Genomic DNA, 16,332 nt, shown 5'->3' on the forward strand with positions numbered 1-16,332 from the left:
TGGAATGACGACACGCCAGTAGCAAAGAAGTTGGTGGCACAAGACGACGATAATTCAAATGAAATAGGCCTACTGCTCAACTGACAGAGACAAATGACTGGCTGTTAAGTTTTTCGTATTGATATTGCATAATATAATACCCTTATCCCTTTTCTCTATGGGGTCGAGTATGAAAAGAGACAAATCTTCGTAGCAAGAATTTACGACCGGATGCCCTTCCTGACGTCAACCTCATCAGAGGAATTCATGCGATAAAACGAATGACATGATATATGAGTAAATAGAACTGACTATATTTACTTTATATGTAGGCCTAAAAGTCATGTGTTCACCATTTATCGTCTTTTTAAATTTAGAAATACTGCCTTCCAAAGAAAATAGCCAGTAAAAATCAGAATACATTCATAAGTTTGTTAAAGAATTGTGCAGAATGTTTACTAGTATAATTTATGGCTCTTTATAGCCTAAAAGTCTAGTGTTCACTGCAAAAAAATTGAGGTTATCACATATTGGAACCCCCCTTACTTTTTGTTTATGTAAAAGTGGAAGAAAAAAAGGGGGGGGGGTGAGCTGATACGCGAGTAAATACGGTATATAACATTCCTTGTCTCTTTCATAAGTTTAGATCTCTTGCCATCAAAATGAACCACAAATGATATAAGATCTTACCATCTAAGAGCAATCTTGATTGGTGTAGTCAAACATGATGTAAAGATGTCTGCAGGAAGATCAGGATTCATTGGTAAAATTTGATTTGCAGTGCAGGCAGCTAACTGAATACAGTTTTTGAATGAAGGTGGTGTTACTGGACTCCTGTTCTGAGCTGCCATTTGCTATAAACAAATAAGACTAAATATGAAAAGGGCTTTTTGCCATGAACCCACAAAAATTTACTCTCTTATTAGATCCAAGAGTTGACATACTTTTAAAATCTACAAGGTAACAGCAAAATATCAGAATCCCACCTGAAAGTCAAATGTGAAGAACTCAGTTCCTACAAAAATTAAAGCTGTATAATAAATTAAGATCAGTCGAAATATCATAGAGTAAAAAATCCAAAAAGAATACATATACACTAAGAACCAGTTAACAATACAAAACAGGAGAACAGCACCATTTATTCGAATTCAAACACAGCAACAAGAGAAATGCTATGCTGATGATTTTAAGAAACACAATCATAACAGGTAATATTTCCCTCAAGACCTGCTTATTGCGACTTTTATTTCGCAGGAAAATGATCGAGATATGAATCTAAATAACTCAATCCATTAACAACAATGACATACAAAAAAAATCCAAGAATCTATTTACCCACAAACGTCATAGCATTGTATATATGCAAAAACACGCTGGTGAACACCTCTTTTGATGTATGAGGCCATTTACCATAAAGAGAGAGAAATTTGCATGTCAGTTTGTTAAAGTGAAGTGTTCTGCTTTGTTTCTGGTCTGAAATCAGTACTGGCTCCTTGATTGTTGTCAAGGTGTGTTTAGAATTTTAGCTAATACAATGGAGGTAGAAGGCAAGATTCTGTAAATCATTTTATGATATGGAAGTAATTAAATTTAAAAAGCACTAGGAAGTAAACACATCAGCGGTGCAATGACCTGCTCAAATAGAAATTTATGACTCATATAACGGTGCATCTAATGGATGAAAACGTCAAGACACCATGGCGATTATGTGCAAAATATAATGATGGACAATTCTAGAATTCTTATTTTCTCGATTTTGGCCAACTTACGACCACGTACAAAAACCCAATGCATTCATTTCCATTTGTTTCCTGCTTCCTTTCTTGATTCCCAATAGTTCATTAGTTCACTGTGTTTTCTCCTCCTCTCTTTTGTCCAGATATAATTCCATCCCTTATTTTATCAGTCTTCTAAAAGTTATTCTGCTTGTATTATATATGCTATTATTCCCATCTCTGCCATATCTCTCTTTATACTTTGCATCCACTGATTGCCATTTTTACTCTTGTAAAGACGATTAAAATTTGGTTCTGTGAGTCTGGCATTATGCATGCTCATTATGTGACTAAAGAACTTGATCCTATCAGCCATTCTTTCAGTTTTTTTTTGTAGAGTTCTACATTCTTCCTGTATCGGAACTCCCCATGTTCAGTCTTTAATGGGCCCCAGACTTTCCTTAGAATTTTTCTTTCCTTTTTCTCTAGTTCTACCATTTCACCTGTTTTCATGGAGAATATATTACATTTTAATCATTATAAAATATCAAAGCCATTTTGACAGTGCTGATATAATTATTTTATTATTATTATTGATATATACAGTCGTATCAGCACACGCGTTTTTTAAAACATAACCGGTTTTCGGACACTAAGGTCCATCATCAGTGTTAATATTTAAATTTAATTTCACATAAGTGTGTCGTCAAAATGAGTTAAACTCATTTTTAACTCATTTTGACGACACACTTATGTGAAATTAAATTTAAATATTAACACTGATGATGGACCTTAGTGTCCGAAAACCGGTTATGTTTTAAAAAACGCGTGTGCTGATACGACTGTATATATCAATAATAATAATAGAATATATTACATGCCTTCTTTTCTTGTTTAGACAGGCTGAGAGGTGGATTCCCAGGTCTGGTCGATAATGCCACCTCCACCCGCTTGGGTGCGGCATTCACCTTCCTCTTGGGATAAGGAAACGGCTTAGGATTCCCACCAAGCACAGACTTCTTTGTGGTCGAAGGATGGGTAATCCCCAACTTCGAGCTATTACTCTTCAAGGTTTTGCTCTGAGAAGCAACAGCATTCATAGAATTGAACTTACGACGTGCTTCCCGGCAGGAAAGACCATCCAGGGTATGGATCTCCTGGATCTCCTGCTCACTGAGGCAGACCGAACAGTTTCTATCTCGAGGAGATAAACGGCCAGGGCAGTTAGTGCACCTGTAAGGAGATGTGCACTCTTCAGCGCCATGAGCTCCTCCTCCACATGTACCACACACAGACTGATTCAAACAATAAGATACAATATGCCTGAACCTTTGGCATTGATAACAGCGCATGGGAGGTGGGATGTGTAGCCTCACATCGCAGCAATACGATGTTACCTTGACTTTTCTTGGTATCACTAATGATTTGAAGGAGACAACGAACGCACAAGTGGCAACATCTTCGCCGGTGACTTTGTGCATAATGCTGCGGACGTGTGTCATGCCGCGGTGCTTCATGTCTTCCATCAACTCATCATCAGTGTTCAAGATGAGATCGCAGTGGAAGATTAACTCCATGAACAAGATTCAAGGTTTAGTGCTCTTCCATTTTGACAGGGATTTTTCTAAAGTGGTCGCACCTGAGCAACCGATCAGCTTGCATGGCAGTGAGAGTCTTTAACATCAAACTACCATTGCACATTTTTTTAAGGTCTTCCAGTTTGCCGTTACTAAACAAAATAGACTTCACCAGTTTGAAATCTTGCCCATCAGTTCCGGCAACAACCAGGAACTTACATAAGCTGGATTCCATACCTTCACGCTGCACTTGTTCCCAGAGGGTTGCCCCCTGACGGAATCAAAAGTTAAAGACTAGGATGGGGGACCACCTGAGCAGACTGTAGGTGTTTGTTTCCAGCCATGCCCAGAAACAACTGCTCCGAATGCCACCCACTCCAATCAGGGGCCTCTGTAGATGAACCAAGCTGCCAAGGCAATACCCACCTGGTTATAGCAGGTATTGCCCACGGTCCACTGCTGGACGATGCCTAATACGGGCTGACTGAGGCAGTGAGCACTAGAACTCCCTTCCTCAAATCACCTGCAATAGCATGTACACCACAGCATATACAGAGTTTAATAATATGTTCAACAACACCTGCAGTACCTACTGGGTGGATTGAATAAGTCAGTAGTTGCTGTTGCCGATCCCAAGCCCGGGGAAAGGAGGAGGGTTGACTCAATGCCATAAAGTGATAGCCAAAGAACATATTGAGGCATCCTCTAAGGCTCAATACCTTAGTTGTAATTTTCTCACAACTTCATTAATCATCAACTCATAAGTCATTATCATCTCACTGGATCAAATCCAGAGTTGTAACTTGGGATCTAGTCCCACCACAGGTGATAATACCTCAACAATAAACTATGGAAACGTCTTCAAAGGAATATTCCACCGTCTGAACCAAATGGTCAGAGAAGGCAGTACTTGGAAACGGTGGGCTGCCACCTTGAAGATCCAATGCAGCCTGAGGCATAAAATAATAATAATAATAATAATAATAATAATAATAATAATAATAATAATAATAATAATAATAATAATAATAATAATAATAATCGTATGGCCTAAGCTACCGTGTGCAGACATTTCAATTTGACGCCATCTGGCTGTCTGCTCGTCAATTTCGATGTTCCGTTTTACTCTAGACCCACTAGATGGCAGACAGAGTAAACTAGATCTCTCTTGGGCATCTGTGGCTGAGATTTCAATGAATTTTGTTGGGTGAACACCAAATGTGTCCCCAGAGATCTTTTACATGCCGACATCGTACGACATGAAGTGTCGAATGGACGTTTTTTCCTCCCTTCAAAAATCCGACTACCTCTGCCAGGTTTGAACCCGCTATCTTGGGATCCGGAGGCCGACACTCTACCACTGATCCACAGAGGCAGCTACCTAGGGGTGAAACAGTGTAATGAATAACAATGTGGATTAGTTTAAGTTTGCATTATAGTATTTTATTCTTGAGTGTGAATGTGACTGAATGCATGAAAGGGGTGAAACAGTGTAATGAATGACAATGTGGATTAGTTTGAGGCATTGAAATACCCACATACAGACAAGACTACTAAACATAAGTCAAAATTTAAAACAAACTATACGTCATATTTTGTAACATACAATGTAAATTCCCTTCTGCAAACTGGCAAATTAAAAGTGATAACTGACATAATGGACCAGCATATGATTCTCATTATGGCATTACAGGAAATTAGAAACATCAATCAGGATGCACTGGAATCTCAAGGTATAGGGAACGCCGGGTAATTAGAACATTACTGTATAAATAACATGTGGGAAAATAAAATAAAAAATTGATAGGGTAATTAGAAAAAAACTCTTGCACAAATTGAGTAACATTCTATAATGTGTGAGAATGCAGAAATATCACTAGTTACTTTTTGTTATTTATATGATAATGTTCTAATTACCCCGGGTTCCCCTACCAGAAAAGAGTTTGGAACAGGCTTCTTGGTTAGCCTTAAAATAATAAACTATACACAAAAGTTTAAATCTCATTCCTCAAGAATCTCCACACTTACAATAAAGACAGCTAATAAAATTTATACCATAACTAATGCACATGCTCCTACCAATGATAAAAAGACCCTGTAGAGATAGAAAACTATTGGGATCTACTCAACCATATCCTAAATAACATTCCTAAAAATCATGTTAAAATAATAATTGGGGATTTTAATGCCCAACTAGGAAGAGAATGTAGATATCATTTTGTAATTGGTAATAGGCCTGCTCAGGAGAGAACAAACAAAAATGGTCAAAAACTCATTGATCTTTGCAAGAATCATGGCCTAATATCAAAATCTACATATCTGAAGTGAAAACAAAAAAAAAAAAAAACCTCAAAACATAGAAACATCCCGATTACACTAAAGGTGAATGGCCATTAGATCATGTATTTATGGATAAATTATAACACAAAGAAATTCATAATGTCAGGGTTCTTCGAGGAATAGACAAAGACTCAGATCATTATGAAATTAAAATCAAATTAACTCCCCAAAGGAGACTACTATAACAAGCCTATAAACCAAAAAGGAAAATAGATCCTACACTGCTAATTAAAAATGAAAATTATCAAAAAGCAACAGAAAAAATTAAAATCAGAGATAACATACAGTAAATGACCTACTTAGTAACTTTCAGCAAATTGCAGAAGAACTGGCCCCAATAAAGCCTCATGAAAAACATCAGTGATGGAGTAATGAATGTGATGATATGATTGAGAAAAGACACAAAGCGTGGTTAATGCACCAGGCCCAAAAGTCTGAAGCATCTTTTCAGAATTTTGTTAAACAGCAGAAAGATACAACTAAAACCTTAAGAAGAATAAAAAGACAGTGGGCCAATCTTAAAGATACTCTGAACTCAATTGAAGAAGAATTCAAAATATAACATTGACAGAATTATTACAAAAACATTTAGTAAGTATGAAGCCCCAACCTTATTATTACAAGATGGAAATGGTGAATTAGCCCAAAACAATCGTGAAAATGCACAAATCCTGGCTAAATATTTCAAAACGCTCCTAAATTGTGAAAAACCAACAGAATTCCTTCACTTAGATGTCAACACCAATATCAACACCAACAGAGAATATAAACCCACCTACAATAAAGAAAATTTACACAGCACTAAATGATATGAAGAATTTAAAAGCACCTGGAAAATCTCACACCTTTGCTTAAATTTGGAAATATGCTGGAAGTTCAGCAATAAATGTCCATCAACAACTAGTCAACACTGGATTACAGAAAAATTCCCATAACACTGGATAACAGCCATCATCCATCATCTACATAAAAAGGGGGATAAAACGGACCCTAATAACTACCGAGGGATTTGACTCCTGGACATTACTTATAAAACTTTCTCTAGAATTACTCTCAATAGAATTAAATTATAACTTAACAATGAACTAGGTGAATATCAAGCAGGTTTCAGTCCTTGGAGGAATTGCCCTGACCAAATTATCATTTTTGTGATGTATTGAAGTGCAATTTCACCTTTTCAGTACAATATATCAAGTAAGTAATATTACATCAGTCTTGGGACTAGTTTCAGCCACTTAGTGCCCATCTTCAGCCAAATAAAAATTAAACAGGTTATGAGATAACTAAAAAATATGTATAACAAAGACAATGTTGCAGGAATAATTATAACATTAAATTAAATATAATAGCAAAATTTATGGTTATGATCTTCTTGTCTTTAAGTTCACTTAGGACCTCAGGCAAAGAAGTAAATCTAGAAATGATACCCAGAAGTAGGAATGTATCAACATACAGAAAAGAAATTACAAAGGAGAATTTCTAATGCCTGATGTAGAACAAGCACTGACTTGCTGGAGGAAGCAGGCAGGCCATGTAACAAAGGAGTGAGTAGGGAGCAAGCACTGACTTCTTGTAGGAAGCAGGCAATGTAAACAAAGGAGTAGATAGGGAAAGGTTGGAAGGGCAAGGGTTAGGAGAGGAGGGTGGGGGACGGAGGGGAGAAGGAGAGATGGGGGGGCTAAGGTAGGGCTGAAAGATGTGGAAAGAAAGACAGCTGCTGAGAGGAGAAATTAAAGAGATTATAAAAGAAAGAATTTGTTTTATATGAGACATGATTACTAAAGATAGGAAGTAAAAGGTCAAATACAATGTTTGATTTCTCTGAAATTTCATTTAGATTGAAGTTAGGATTGAAAAACGGTTCCAGATGGATAAAGCAATTGTCCATAATATTGAGCAGGGGGTCTTATTGTATAACTTTGAGAATTTTCATGTCTTGGTTGATGTTAGTGAACTTATGGTTAGTATCACCCATGTGCTGCCCCATGGCCAAAAATCTCATATATTTCAGGGCGTTAACAGGCTCTAAGTATCTTGTATGGAAGCTCCTACCTGTTTAATGGGCATAAGATGCGTTACAATTATTACAGAGTCTATAAACACCTGACTTTGTGAACTTATTGCTATGATTAATAGAATTGGTACTGTGTAAAATATCTGTGCTTCTGTTACAAGTTTTTCAGGCTATTTTGACATCATGTTTTTTAAATATGTTTGTTATTTGGTAGACTTGTTTATTATTAAACATAAAAGTAGATAAAAATTTGTTGCGAGTTTTTTCTTTTGTTAAGGTGGCTGAAGGCTGGTGTTTATGTTATTGATGAGTTTCTCTATAAAGGAGCTGTTGTAGCCATTAAATTTAGCTATACTGCGAATGGTGTTAAATTCATTTTTACGTTCTTTTTTTAGACAGCGGGATGCTAAAAGCGTGGTGTACCATACTAAGGTATGCTGCACATTTATGGGCATGTGGGTGTATGGAATCTTGATGGATTGTGTTGGCGCATTGCATTGGTTTTCTTAAAACCGGGTTGATGATCATTAGATCTAAATAATTGAGTTTTTTATTATTCTCTGATTCTAGTGTAAACTTGATATGTGGGTCAATGTGATTAGGGTTGGATGGAGTGGTGATGGCATCATTCGCATTTTCGTTCCTGATCACAAGAGTGTCATCCACATATCTTGTCCAAAAAATAATATTATTAAAGATGTTATTAATTTCTTATTAATGTTGGTGTATTCTAAATGATCCAGATAGATTTCAGCTAGGATGCCTGATGCCGGTGATCCCATAGCTAACCCATTTTGCTGATAAATGGTATTATCAAATGTAAAATAATTGTTATTCCAAACCATTTTTAGAATAGAGAAGAAATCTTGAATGTTTAGTGGGCTCAAGGCTACTGTGTTTTTTTTTAATTCTTGTGAATAATGGGACAAATTTTTGAAAATGGGATGCTTGTGTACATATTAACAATATCGAAGGAATGGAGAGAATAGTTGGGTAGATTAGTAACATGATTTAGTTTTTCAACCATTTCATTAGTGTTCTTAATGGAATTCCCAGACAAAGAATGGTCATTTCTTTTGAGGAAATGTTGGATGAACTCTGAAACTTTAACGTCTTGGTCTGTAATTAATGATGCCTGCTTCCTCCAGCAAGTCGGTGCTTGTTCTACATCAGACATTAGAGGTGGGTTTCGTAAATGATTTTTCTCCTTTTCAATTTATTTTCTGTATGTTTATTCATTCCTAATTCTGGCTATCATTTCTACATTTGTTTCTTACCCTGAGGTCTGAAGTGAACTTAAAAACATCATATCATGACAAGATGATCATAATCATAAAATTTGTTATTATATGTAATTTAATATTATACTTATTCCTGCAACATTGTCTTTGTCTGTTATATGTTTTAGTTATCACATAATCTGTTTAATTTTTATTTGGCTGAAGATGGCCACTAAGTGGCTGAAACTAGTCCCAAGACTGATGTAATATCCCTTACTTGATATATTGTATTGAAAAGGTGGGCCCTGTTTCAAATTTATTTCTTATAATTGCACTTCAATACAGAATAAAAATGAAATTTATAGCTTATAATTATGCTGCCAACCAGACAAACAAGAAAGCCTTTTTATTTTTAGGCTTAAAAGTTAAAATAGCCAAATTAAGCAAAGAAATTGATTTCATAAGACAATGTGTAACCTATGAGTTGACACCTAATTTTCTCAAAGTAAATACTAAGAAACACAGATCCTCTTTTAAAACTAAGAAATTTCAAACCAGAACTCATAAAATCTGTTTACAAGATAAAATTAGATTCTTATACAGTGGAACCTCAATTCTCCATTTTTGGAGGGACCACGGAAAACATACGTACAGCATGGGAAAACGGAAAATCCGGGAATGATGATTCATCAACAATTTGGCTAAACATCACACAAATGAAATATGTACAATTATAATCTTACAAACACTCCTAAACCAAACTATAGCCCTAATGAGCCTTCGCCTACGAAGTGACCACTGCTCAGCCCGAAGGCCTGCAGATTACGAGGTGACGCATGGTCAGTGTGACGAATCCTCTCGGCCATTATTCCTGGCTCTCTAGATCGGGTTCGCCACCTCACCATTCGATAGATCTTTAATTAAAGGTAGTCATAGGCTGAGTATCGAACCCGGGCCCTCCGGGTGAGAGGCAGGCAAGTTAGACCACGGGGCCGGCTGCAAACATTAAATACCGATATGCGAGTTAAAAATCTCAAAACTTTACATTCAGTTTAACCGGGGAAACTTCATCAGTTTCTGTGGAAACTTCTTTTAGTTCATCAACTTTGATCAGCCAAACTCTTCGAAAAATCTAATAACGCCACGCCATGCAACAATCGACCACAAATAGTTTTTAATTCTCTAATCTAATAAAATACAGCAAACTGGATACAAAAGTGCCCAATATGATGGCAAAATCCCTCTTTTTAATCCTTCATTGTAGTTTGGTCACCGGTATACTGTTCACAGTCAGTTTCTGGACATCTTCTAGCACGTAAATTAGGCCTGCATCGGCTTTTAAAGGTTATGTTGAACTTTAGTTTCGAATGTACGTATCGATTCTCAAAAGTTCTTGAATGCATTACATTCAATTCTGCCCGTCACTAATCATAATCAAATTAGGAAGAGAAACAATATAATCAAAACTTCAGTAATTATGGTTATCGTGACCTCGAGCTCAGCTGGAAAGCGCGCTCGTTGTACAAGTCAGTACGAGTGGGAAATGATACGAACTTTTTAAATGTAATGTGCACAAATAGAACGACTGCGGTTTTTGTAACATTTTAACACAAAAACGTAAAATTCCCCGTCTTATATAAGGACCAAAACAGTAAGCCTAACAGGCAATCCCAAAACCTCCCATGGCTTTATGAATGTCAGGTGCAACATTTGTTCTGGTCTCGATAACATAATCATATTCGATAATATTAAAATACTAAACTTTTGTTAAGAAGGAGCAGTTTCAATTCCTGCCTGAAAGCCTAGTGACTATACAGTGCCCCGAAGGAAGTGCCGAAAACCTGTTCGGCGATATAATCGAAAAAGTAAATCATCTAATGCTGGACATAATATAGACGTTTAACAAGTACGAACATTTGACAAAACTCGTTCAGTCTTTAAGTAGAGGTGTTGAAATGCGCTCTGTATCCTTCCAATTGTTGTAGCCACTGTCTGCTTTATGTTTCCCGAAAATTGTCTAAACAATACCACCCGAATGCGATGGTCCCTTATGCAAGTTCACTGCCAATCATTTTCCCAATACAGTACTTGCTCTAATGATTGTAATGACGGTACATTAACACCAAGATCCGTAAGTATGCCGTAGCAGTCCTTTCGTGGGATACAGTTTCTTGAAAAATGCTTGACCGAGGATTTAGCGTTGATGGGACTGAAATTTCTGGACAGTTGATCCAGGAAATTGTTTCTTCGAGGAGTGGATAATGCGGAAATTTTACAATGTGATTTAATTAGGATGACAATTGATTTTTAAAATCTTATAGGTTCCACCTTTTTCAATACAAATACAATGTTGTCTGATGTTTTTTTACAACATATCTTTAATTACAGAACTAGATTCGGCATTCATGACGCCATCATCAGCTGCATAACAAGTGAAGAAAAACTTGGCAATACAACAATATGCAACAACATACCAATAACAATCAACTCCTTGGTATCCTATACTAATTTTATGTTAAGTTTAAAAGTCTCCAGTTTACAACAGGATAATACTTATGAATCAAAATTTTTAAAAAGTACAAAAATCTCCTCACAAGGTGATGAGTTAACTTGAAATATTTGGTAATAGCTAGGTATCTTTTATACACTCGTAAGCATAGGAAGTCCAAGTTCAATTGCAACGTTAGTGTTGGACAAATAGATCCGAGTCCAGTAGTATGCTATTAAAATGTTCATTTCAAAGATACTGTGCAAGACGGTTTTATGGATAAAAAACTCATTATGTTCTGTTAAAATATTGTAATAAAATACGCCGTCTTCTGGAGCTTATTGAATTGTAGAACCATAAAACTTTGTTGTATATTTGATTGGTTAGAACTATGAATATTTGCCCTGAAGATGTTAAACGGGCCTAGCCTTTCAGTTCAATACAAATCCCTGCAATGATGAAAGCCCAATATTAGCGTAAAGAAATTGACTGTAACATAATCTAAGTGAACTTATTTTTAGGCAGACACACCTCAAACCTGATCTGTAATTAAAGATATGTTATAAAAAACATCAGACAACATTGTATTTGTATTGAAAAAGGTGGAACCTATTAGATTTTTTAAGTCAATTGTTATCTCAGTTCAATACTGGCAAATAAAAATGAAGTTCCTTAAGTTAAATTAATTAGGATGCTCGCGGGACCACGTAATGTGAACTAATATCCGGCAAAACATAGTTTCCGGGAACGTATAATTGAGGTTCTACTGCATAACAAGAAATCTTTTCTTAGTAACAGATTATATGAGACTCATCGAGATAACTGACCTTTCTTATGCTTACTGGAATATTTTTCAATCTTATGTTGATTATAGACTACAATCCACGTTATCAAAAATGCATCAGATTCTAGAGAAAAAGTTGAAATTCTCTATCCAATCTTAATCATATTAACTCACATATCAAGTTTACACTAGAATCAGAGAACGATAAAAAACTCCATTATTTAGATCTAATGATCATCAGACAACCTGGTTCATTGAGCTACAAGATTTTTAAAAAACTAACGCAAACTGCCAACACAGTCCATCAAGATTCTGTACACCCACATTCCCATAAATGTGTAATATACCACAGTATGGTACACAACGGTTTTAGCATCCCGGTCTAAAAAAGAACTTAAAAAATAAACACCATTTGCAGAATAGCTAAATTTAATAGCTACAACAGCTCCTTTATAGAGAAACTCATCAATAACATAAGCACCAGCCTTCAACCACCTTAACAAAAGAACAACTCCCAACAATTTTTTTATCTATTTTTACGTTTAATAATAGACAAGTCTAACAAATCACAAACATATTTAAAAAGTATGTTGTCAAAATAGCCTGCATAACTTGTAACAGAGACACAGATATTTTATAGAATACCAATTCTATTAATCATAGCAATAAGTTCACAAAGTCAGGTGTTTATAGACTCAATTGTAATAATTGCAACGCATCTTATGCCCGTCAAACAGGTAGGACAGATTTTCGGCCATGGGACAGCACATGGGTGATACTAACAAGTTCACTAATATCGACCAAGACATGAACATTCTCAAAGTTATACAAAAAGGCCTCCTGCTCAATATTACGGAAAATTGTTTTATCCATCTGAAACCGTTTTTCAATCCTAACTTCAATCTAATAGAAATTTCAGAGAAATCAAACAATGTATTTGACCTTTTACTTCCTCTCTTTAGTAATCATGTCTCAGATAAAAAGAATATTTTATTATCTCTTTAAATTCCCCTCTCAGCAGCAGTCTTTCTTTCCACATCCTTCAGCCCCACCTTAGCCACCCCCTCCATCCAAAACCCTCCCCTCCTTCTCTTCCCCTCGCCGCCTCTACCTATCTACTCCTTTGTATACATTGCCTGCTTCCTACAAGAAGTCAGTGCTTGCTACCTACCCACTCCTCTGTTACATGGCCTGCCTGCTTCCTCCAACAAGTCACTGCTTGTTTTACATCAGACATTAGAAGTGAGTCTCATAAATAATTTGTCTCCCTTTTAGTTTCTTTTCTGTATGTTTATTCATTCCTAATTCTGGCTATCATTTCCAGATTTACTTCTTTGCCTGAGGTCCTAAGTGAACTTAAGGACATCATATCATGACAAGATGATCATAACCATACATTTTGTTGTTATATGCAATTTAATGTTATAATTATTCCTGCAACATAATCTTTGTCTGTTATACATATGTTTTAGTTATCACATAATCTGTTTAATTTTTATTTGGCTGAAAATGGCCACTAAATGGCTGAAATAGTCCCAGGACAGGTGTAATATTACTTACTTGATATATTGTATTGAAAAGGTGGAACCTCTTGTCAATTTATTTCTTAATCTTACAAATTATGAGCCTCAAACTGATAATGAACAGATAAAGAAATAGAGATATGGTGATAACATTTATCGACTTCAAGAAGGCCTATGATTGTATTTGCAGGAAATCTTTATTAAAAATTTTAGGACACATGGGATTATATCCAAAATTAGTAAATACGATAAAATTAACTCTTACAGAGACCAAATCAAAAAAAGTTCAGAGGCGAATTATCAGACCCATTCAAAGCAACTACTGGGTTACGGCAGGGTGACGGCTTATCACCATTACTATTTAATTGTGCAGTAGAAATGGTAATGCGAGAATGGTTTAGGAAATGCCCTCCAAATATTAAAATAGGTAGGAAAATCCAAACAAACTGCCTTGGTTTTGCAGATGACATGGCAATACTAGCCAAACATTTAGATGAAACAAAAACTCAAATATCAGAGCTTCACACCATTGCAAATAAAATTGGCCTTAAAAACATCATTTGAGAAAACAGAAATTATGCTCCACAAACCAATACCATTAAAAGAAATACATATTAACGGTACTAAAATTAAAATTGTAACACAATTCAAATATCTAGGTGAGTTAATAACAAATAATTTAAAAGAAAATTTTTCAATTCAGGTAAGGGCAAACAAGTTATCTAAGGCACAAAAATTAACATGGGAAACTTACAAAAGAAATGCTTATCCATTAATGCAAAAATAAAGCCAGAAGCCACAAATGCCGCAGAAACATTATTCCATCTAAACAAACAATCCAAAACTTACAGATTACAGGAAATCGAAAGACGAAAGCTACCAAAAAGATGGACAATGGCGAACAGTACCTAACAACGTTCATCAGAAATTAGGGGTATGTTAACGGACAGGCTGAGGAACTGGGGTGAAGAACGGTCAATACTGTTAATTTTCCAGGGTGGTTTTAGAAAGGCTAGAAGGATGTCGGATAAGATAATGATAGTTAGGATGATCTTGGAGACATATCTGAATAAGGAAGGAAGTAAAGTGTATATAGTGGCCATTGATTTCAAAAAAGCTTTTGGACACAGTGAGTACAAGCGCATTAGTAGCAAAAGTAGGAAGGGTGGGAGTTTCAGGAAAGATGATCCATGCGATTGAGGCCATATATGATAAAGGTTTACTGTTATATTAAACTGGAAGAAAGTGTAGTAAGCGACCTGATTGAATGTAAGATTGGCTTGAAGCAGGGTTGTAAACAATCTCCGATTCTATTTTTATTATTTATAAGGGATATTTTGCAAAGGCATGGAAGGGATAAATGGGCTTGCCTGGTTTTAGGTGTTTAAGAGATCCCAAGATTGATGTTTACTGACGATGGGCTATTAACGACTAACATAGTGGGGTTTACAAAGAAGTTTACATGCAGTCTCAGAGTATGCGAGTAAGTGGTACCTCAAAATGAACTGTAATAAGACGAAGGTGATGGCACGTGGAAAGAACAGAAGAGGAAGAAAAGGAGGAAATGGGTGGTTCAGGGAGAGAGATTGGAGAGGCAGAAAAGTTGGAATATCTGAAGGCTCTTGTAAACAAAAAAGCGGGATGGGATGATCATATTAAGAGGGTTAAATGGAAGGGGATGGCAGCTCTTTCAGTTGTCAAGATTTTGGAGAACAAATACCTGGGAATAAATTATAACATACACAGGATGGTGTACAAAACATTGGTGTTAAGCAGAGTACAGTCCGTGAATCTTTTAGTGATACTTCGTTTTACGGGGGGGGGAGTAAGGAAGAAGCTACCCCGGTTCCGGTAATACTGCCAACTGAATGGAAATGAAATTTGAATTGAATCGATAGTATGATCAATCGATTTGAATTTTCTAAACCTTTATCACCTTAAGCCAACAACTGTGTCACACACACATTATATAATATTATAGAAAATTTATCGGTGCGAATCTTGTTCCTAGCATTTTGGCTTTGCTGTGTAAACAACAGCACTAGTACGCAAAGTGTACGCCAGATGTCGCACGGCGATTCATAGTTTGTGTGTCAAAGGTTTCCAATACGAATCTCAAATATAACCGAGGTCTACAGATTCAGCACTAGGGAGCAGAAGCATCACTAAAAGTTTCACTTACTGTACTCTATGGAGCTGAACTGTGGGGTTTGGAGAAAGGAAGGGATATTCTAAATCAGACAACTAGTAAATTTAATAAGACATTGATGCAGGTTCCCGAGTGCACAGCAAACGCAGGGGCAACAGTAATTTGTGGGGAGTATATGGAAGTAGAAATTGTGAAGAGAGTATTTAATTACTGGATGAGATTAAAGATAGGAGAAGGGGGCATATTGCTACAAACTGTTGTTCAATGTTTTGGGTTCTGGGTAAATAAAGTAAGATGAAACAGACATAAAGGGCACTGAGACTCAGGAAGCATATGGCAGAGAATGGTGGTTGAATCAGCGAACGGTCTTAGATAACGACAGAGATCTGTGCATGACAGTGAGGCGGGTCAAGGCAGGAAACATGCGGCCTTGACGAGAATCAGTGAAATATGATTCGAGGATGGTGTGACGCATTGTTCTAGTTCGTGGCTTGCGAGTCTACAGATGGATGACAAGACACGCCGATTCAACCAAGGCTTGAA

General features: G+C 36.3%; 1 protein-coding gene across 2 annotated transcripts in view; it reads right to left on the reverse strand.

Annotated features, from left to right (window-relative positions):
* The window catches only part of raptor (regulatory associated protein of MTOR complex 1), a 312,753-nt gene that overhangs the window by 249,470 nt on the left and 46,951 nt on the right, over window positions 1–16,332 (reverse strand). For both annotated transcript variants that reach the window (XM_067150353.2, XM_067150352.2), the window contains exon 5: window positions 670–833. In XM_067150353.2, coding sequence (XP_067006454.1) covers window positions 670–833 — 164 coding nt within the window. The remainder of the gene's footprint in view (window positions 1–669; window positions 834–16,332) is intronic.

This window comes from Anabrus simplex, chromosome 6 (genome assembly GCF_040414725.1).
Source record: "Anabrus simplex isolate iqAnaSimp1 chromosome 6, ASM4041472v1, whole genome shotgun sequence".
Taxonomy (NCBI): Eukaryota; Metazoa; Arthropoda; class Insecta; order Orthoptera; family Tettigoniidae; genus Anabrus; species Anabrus simplex.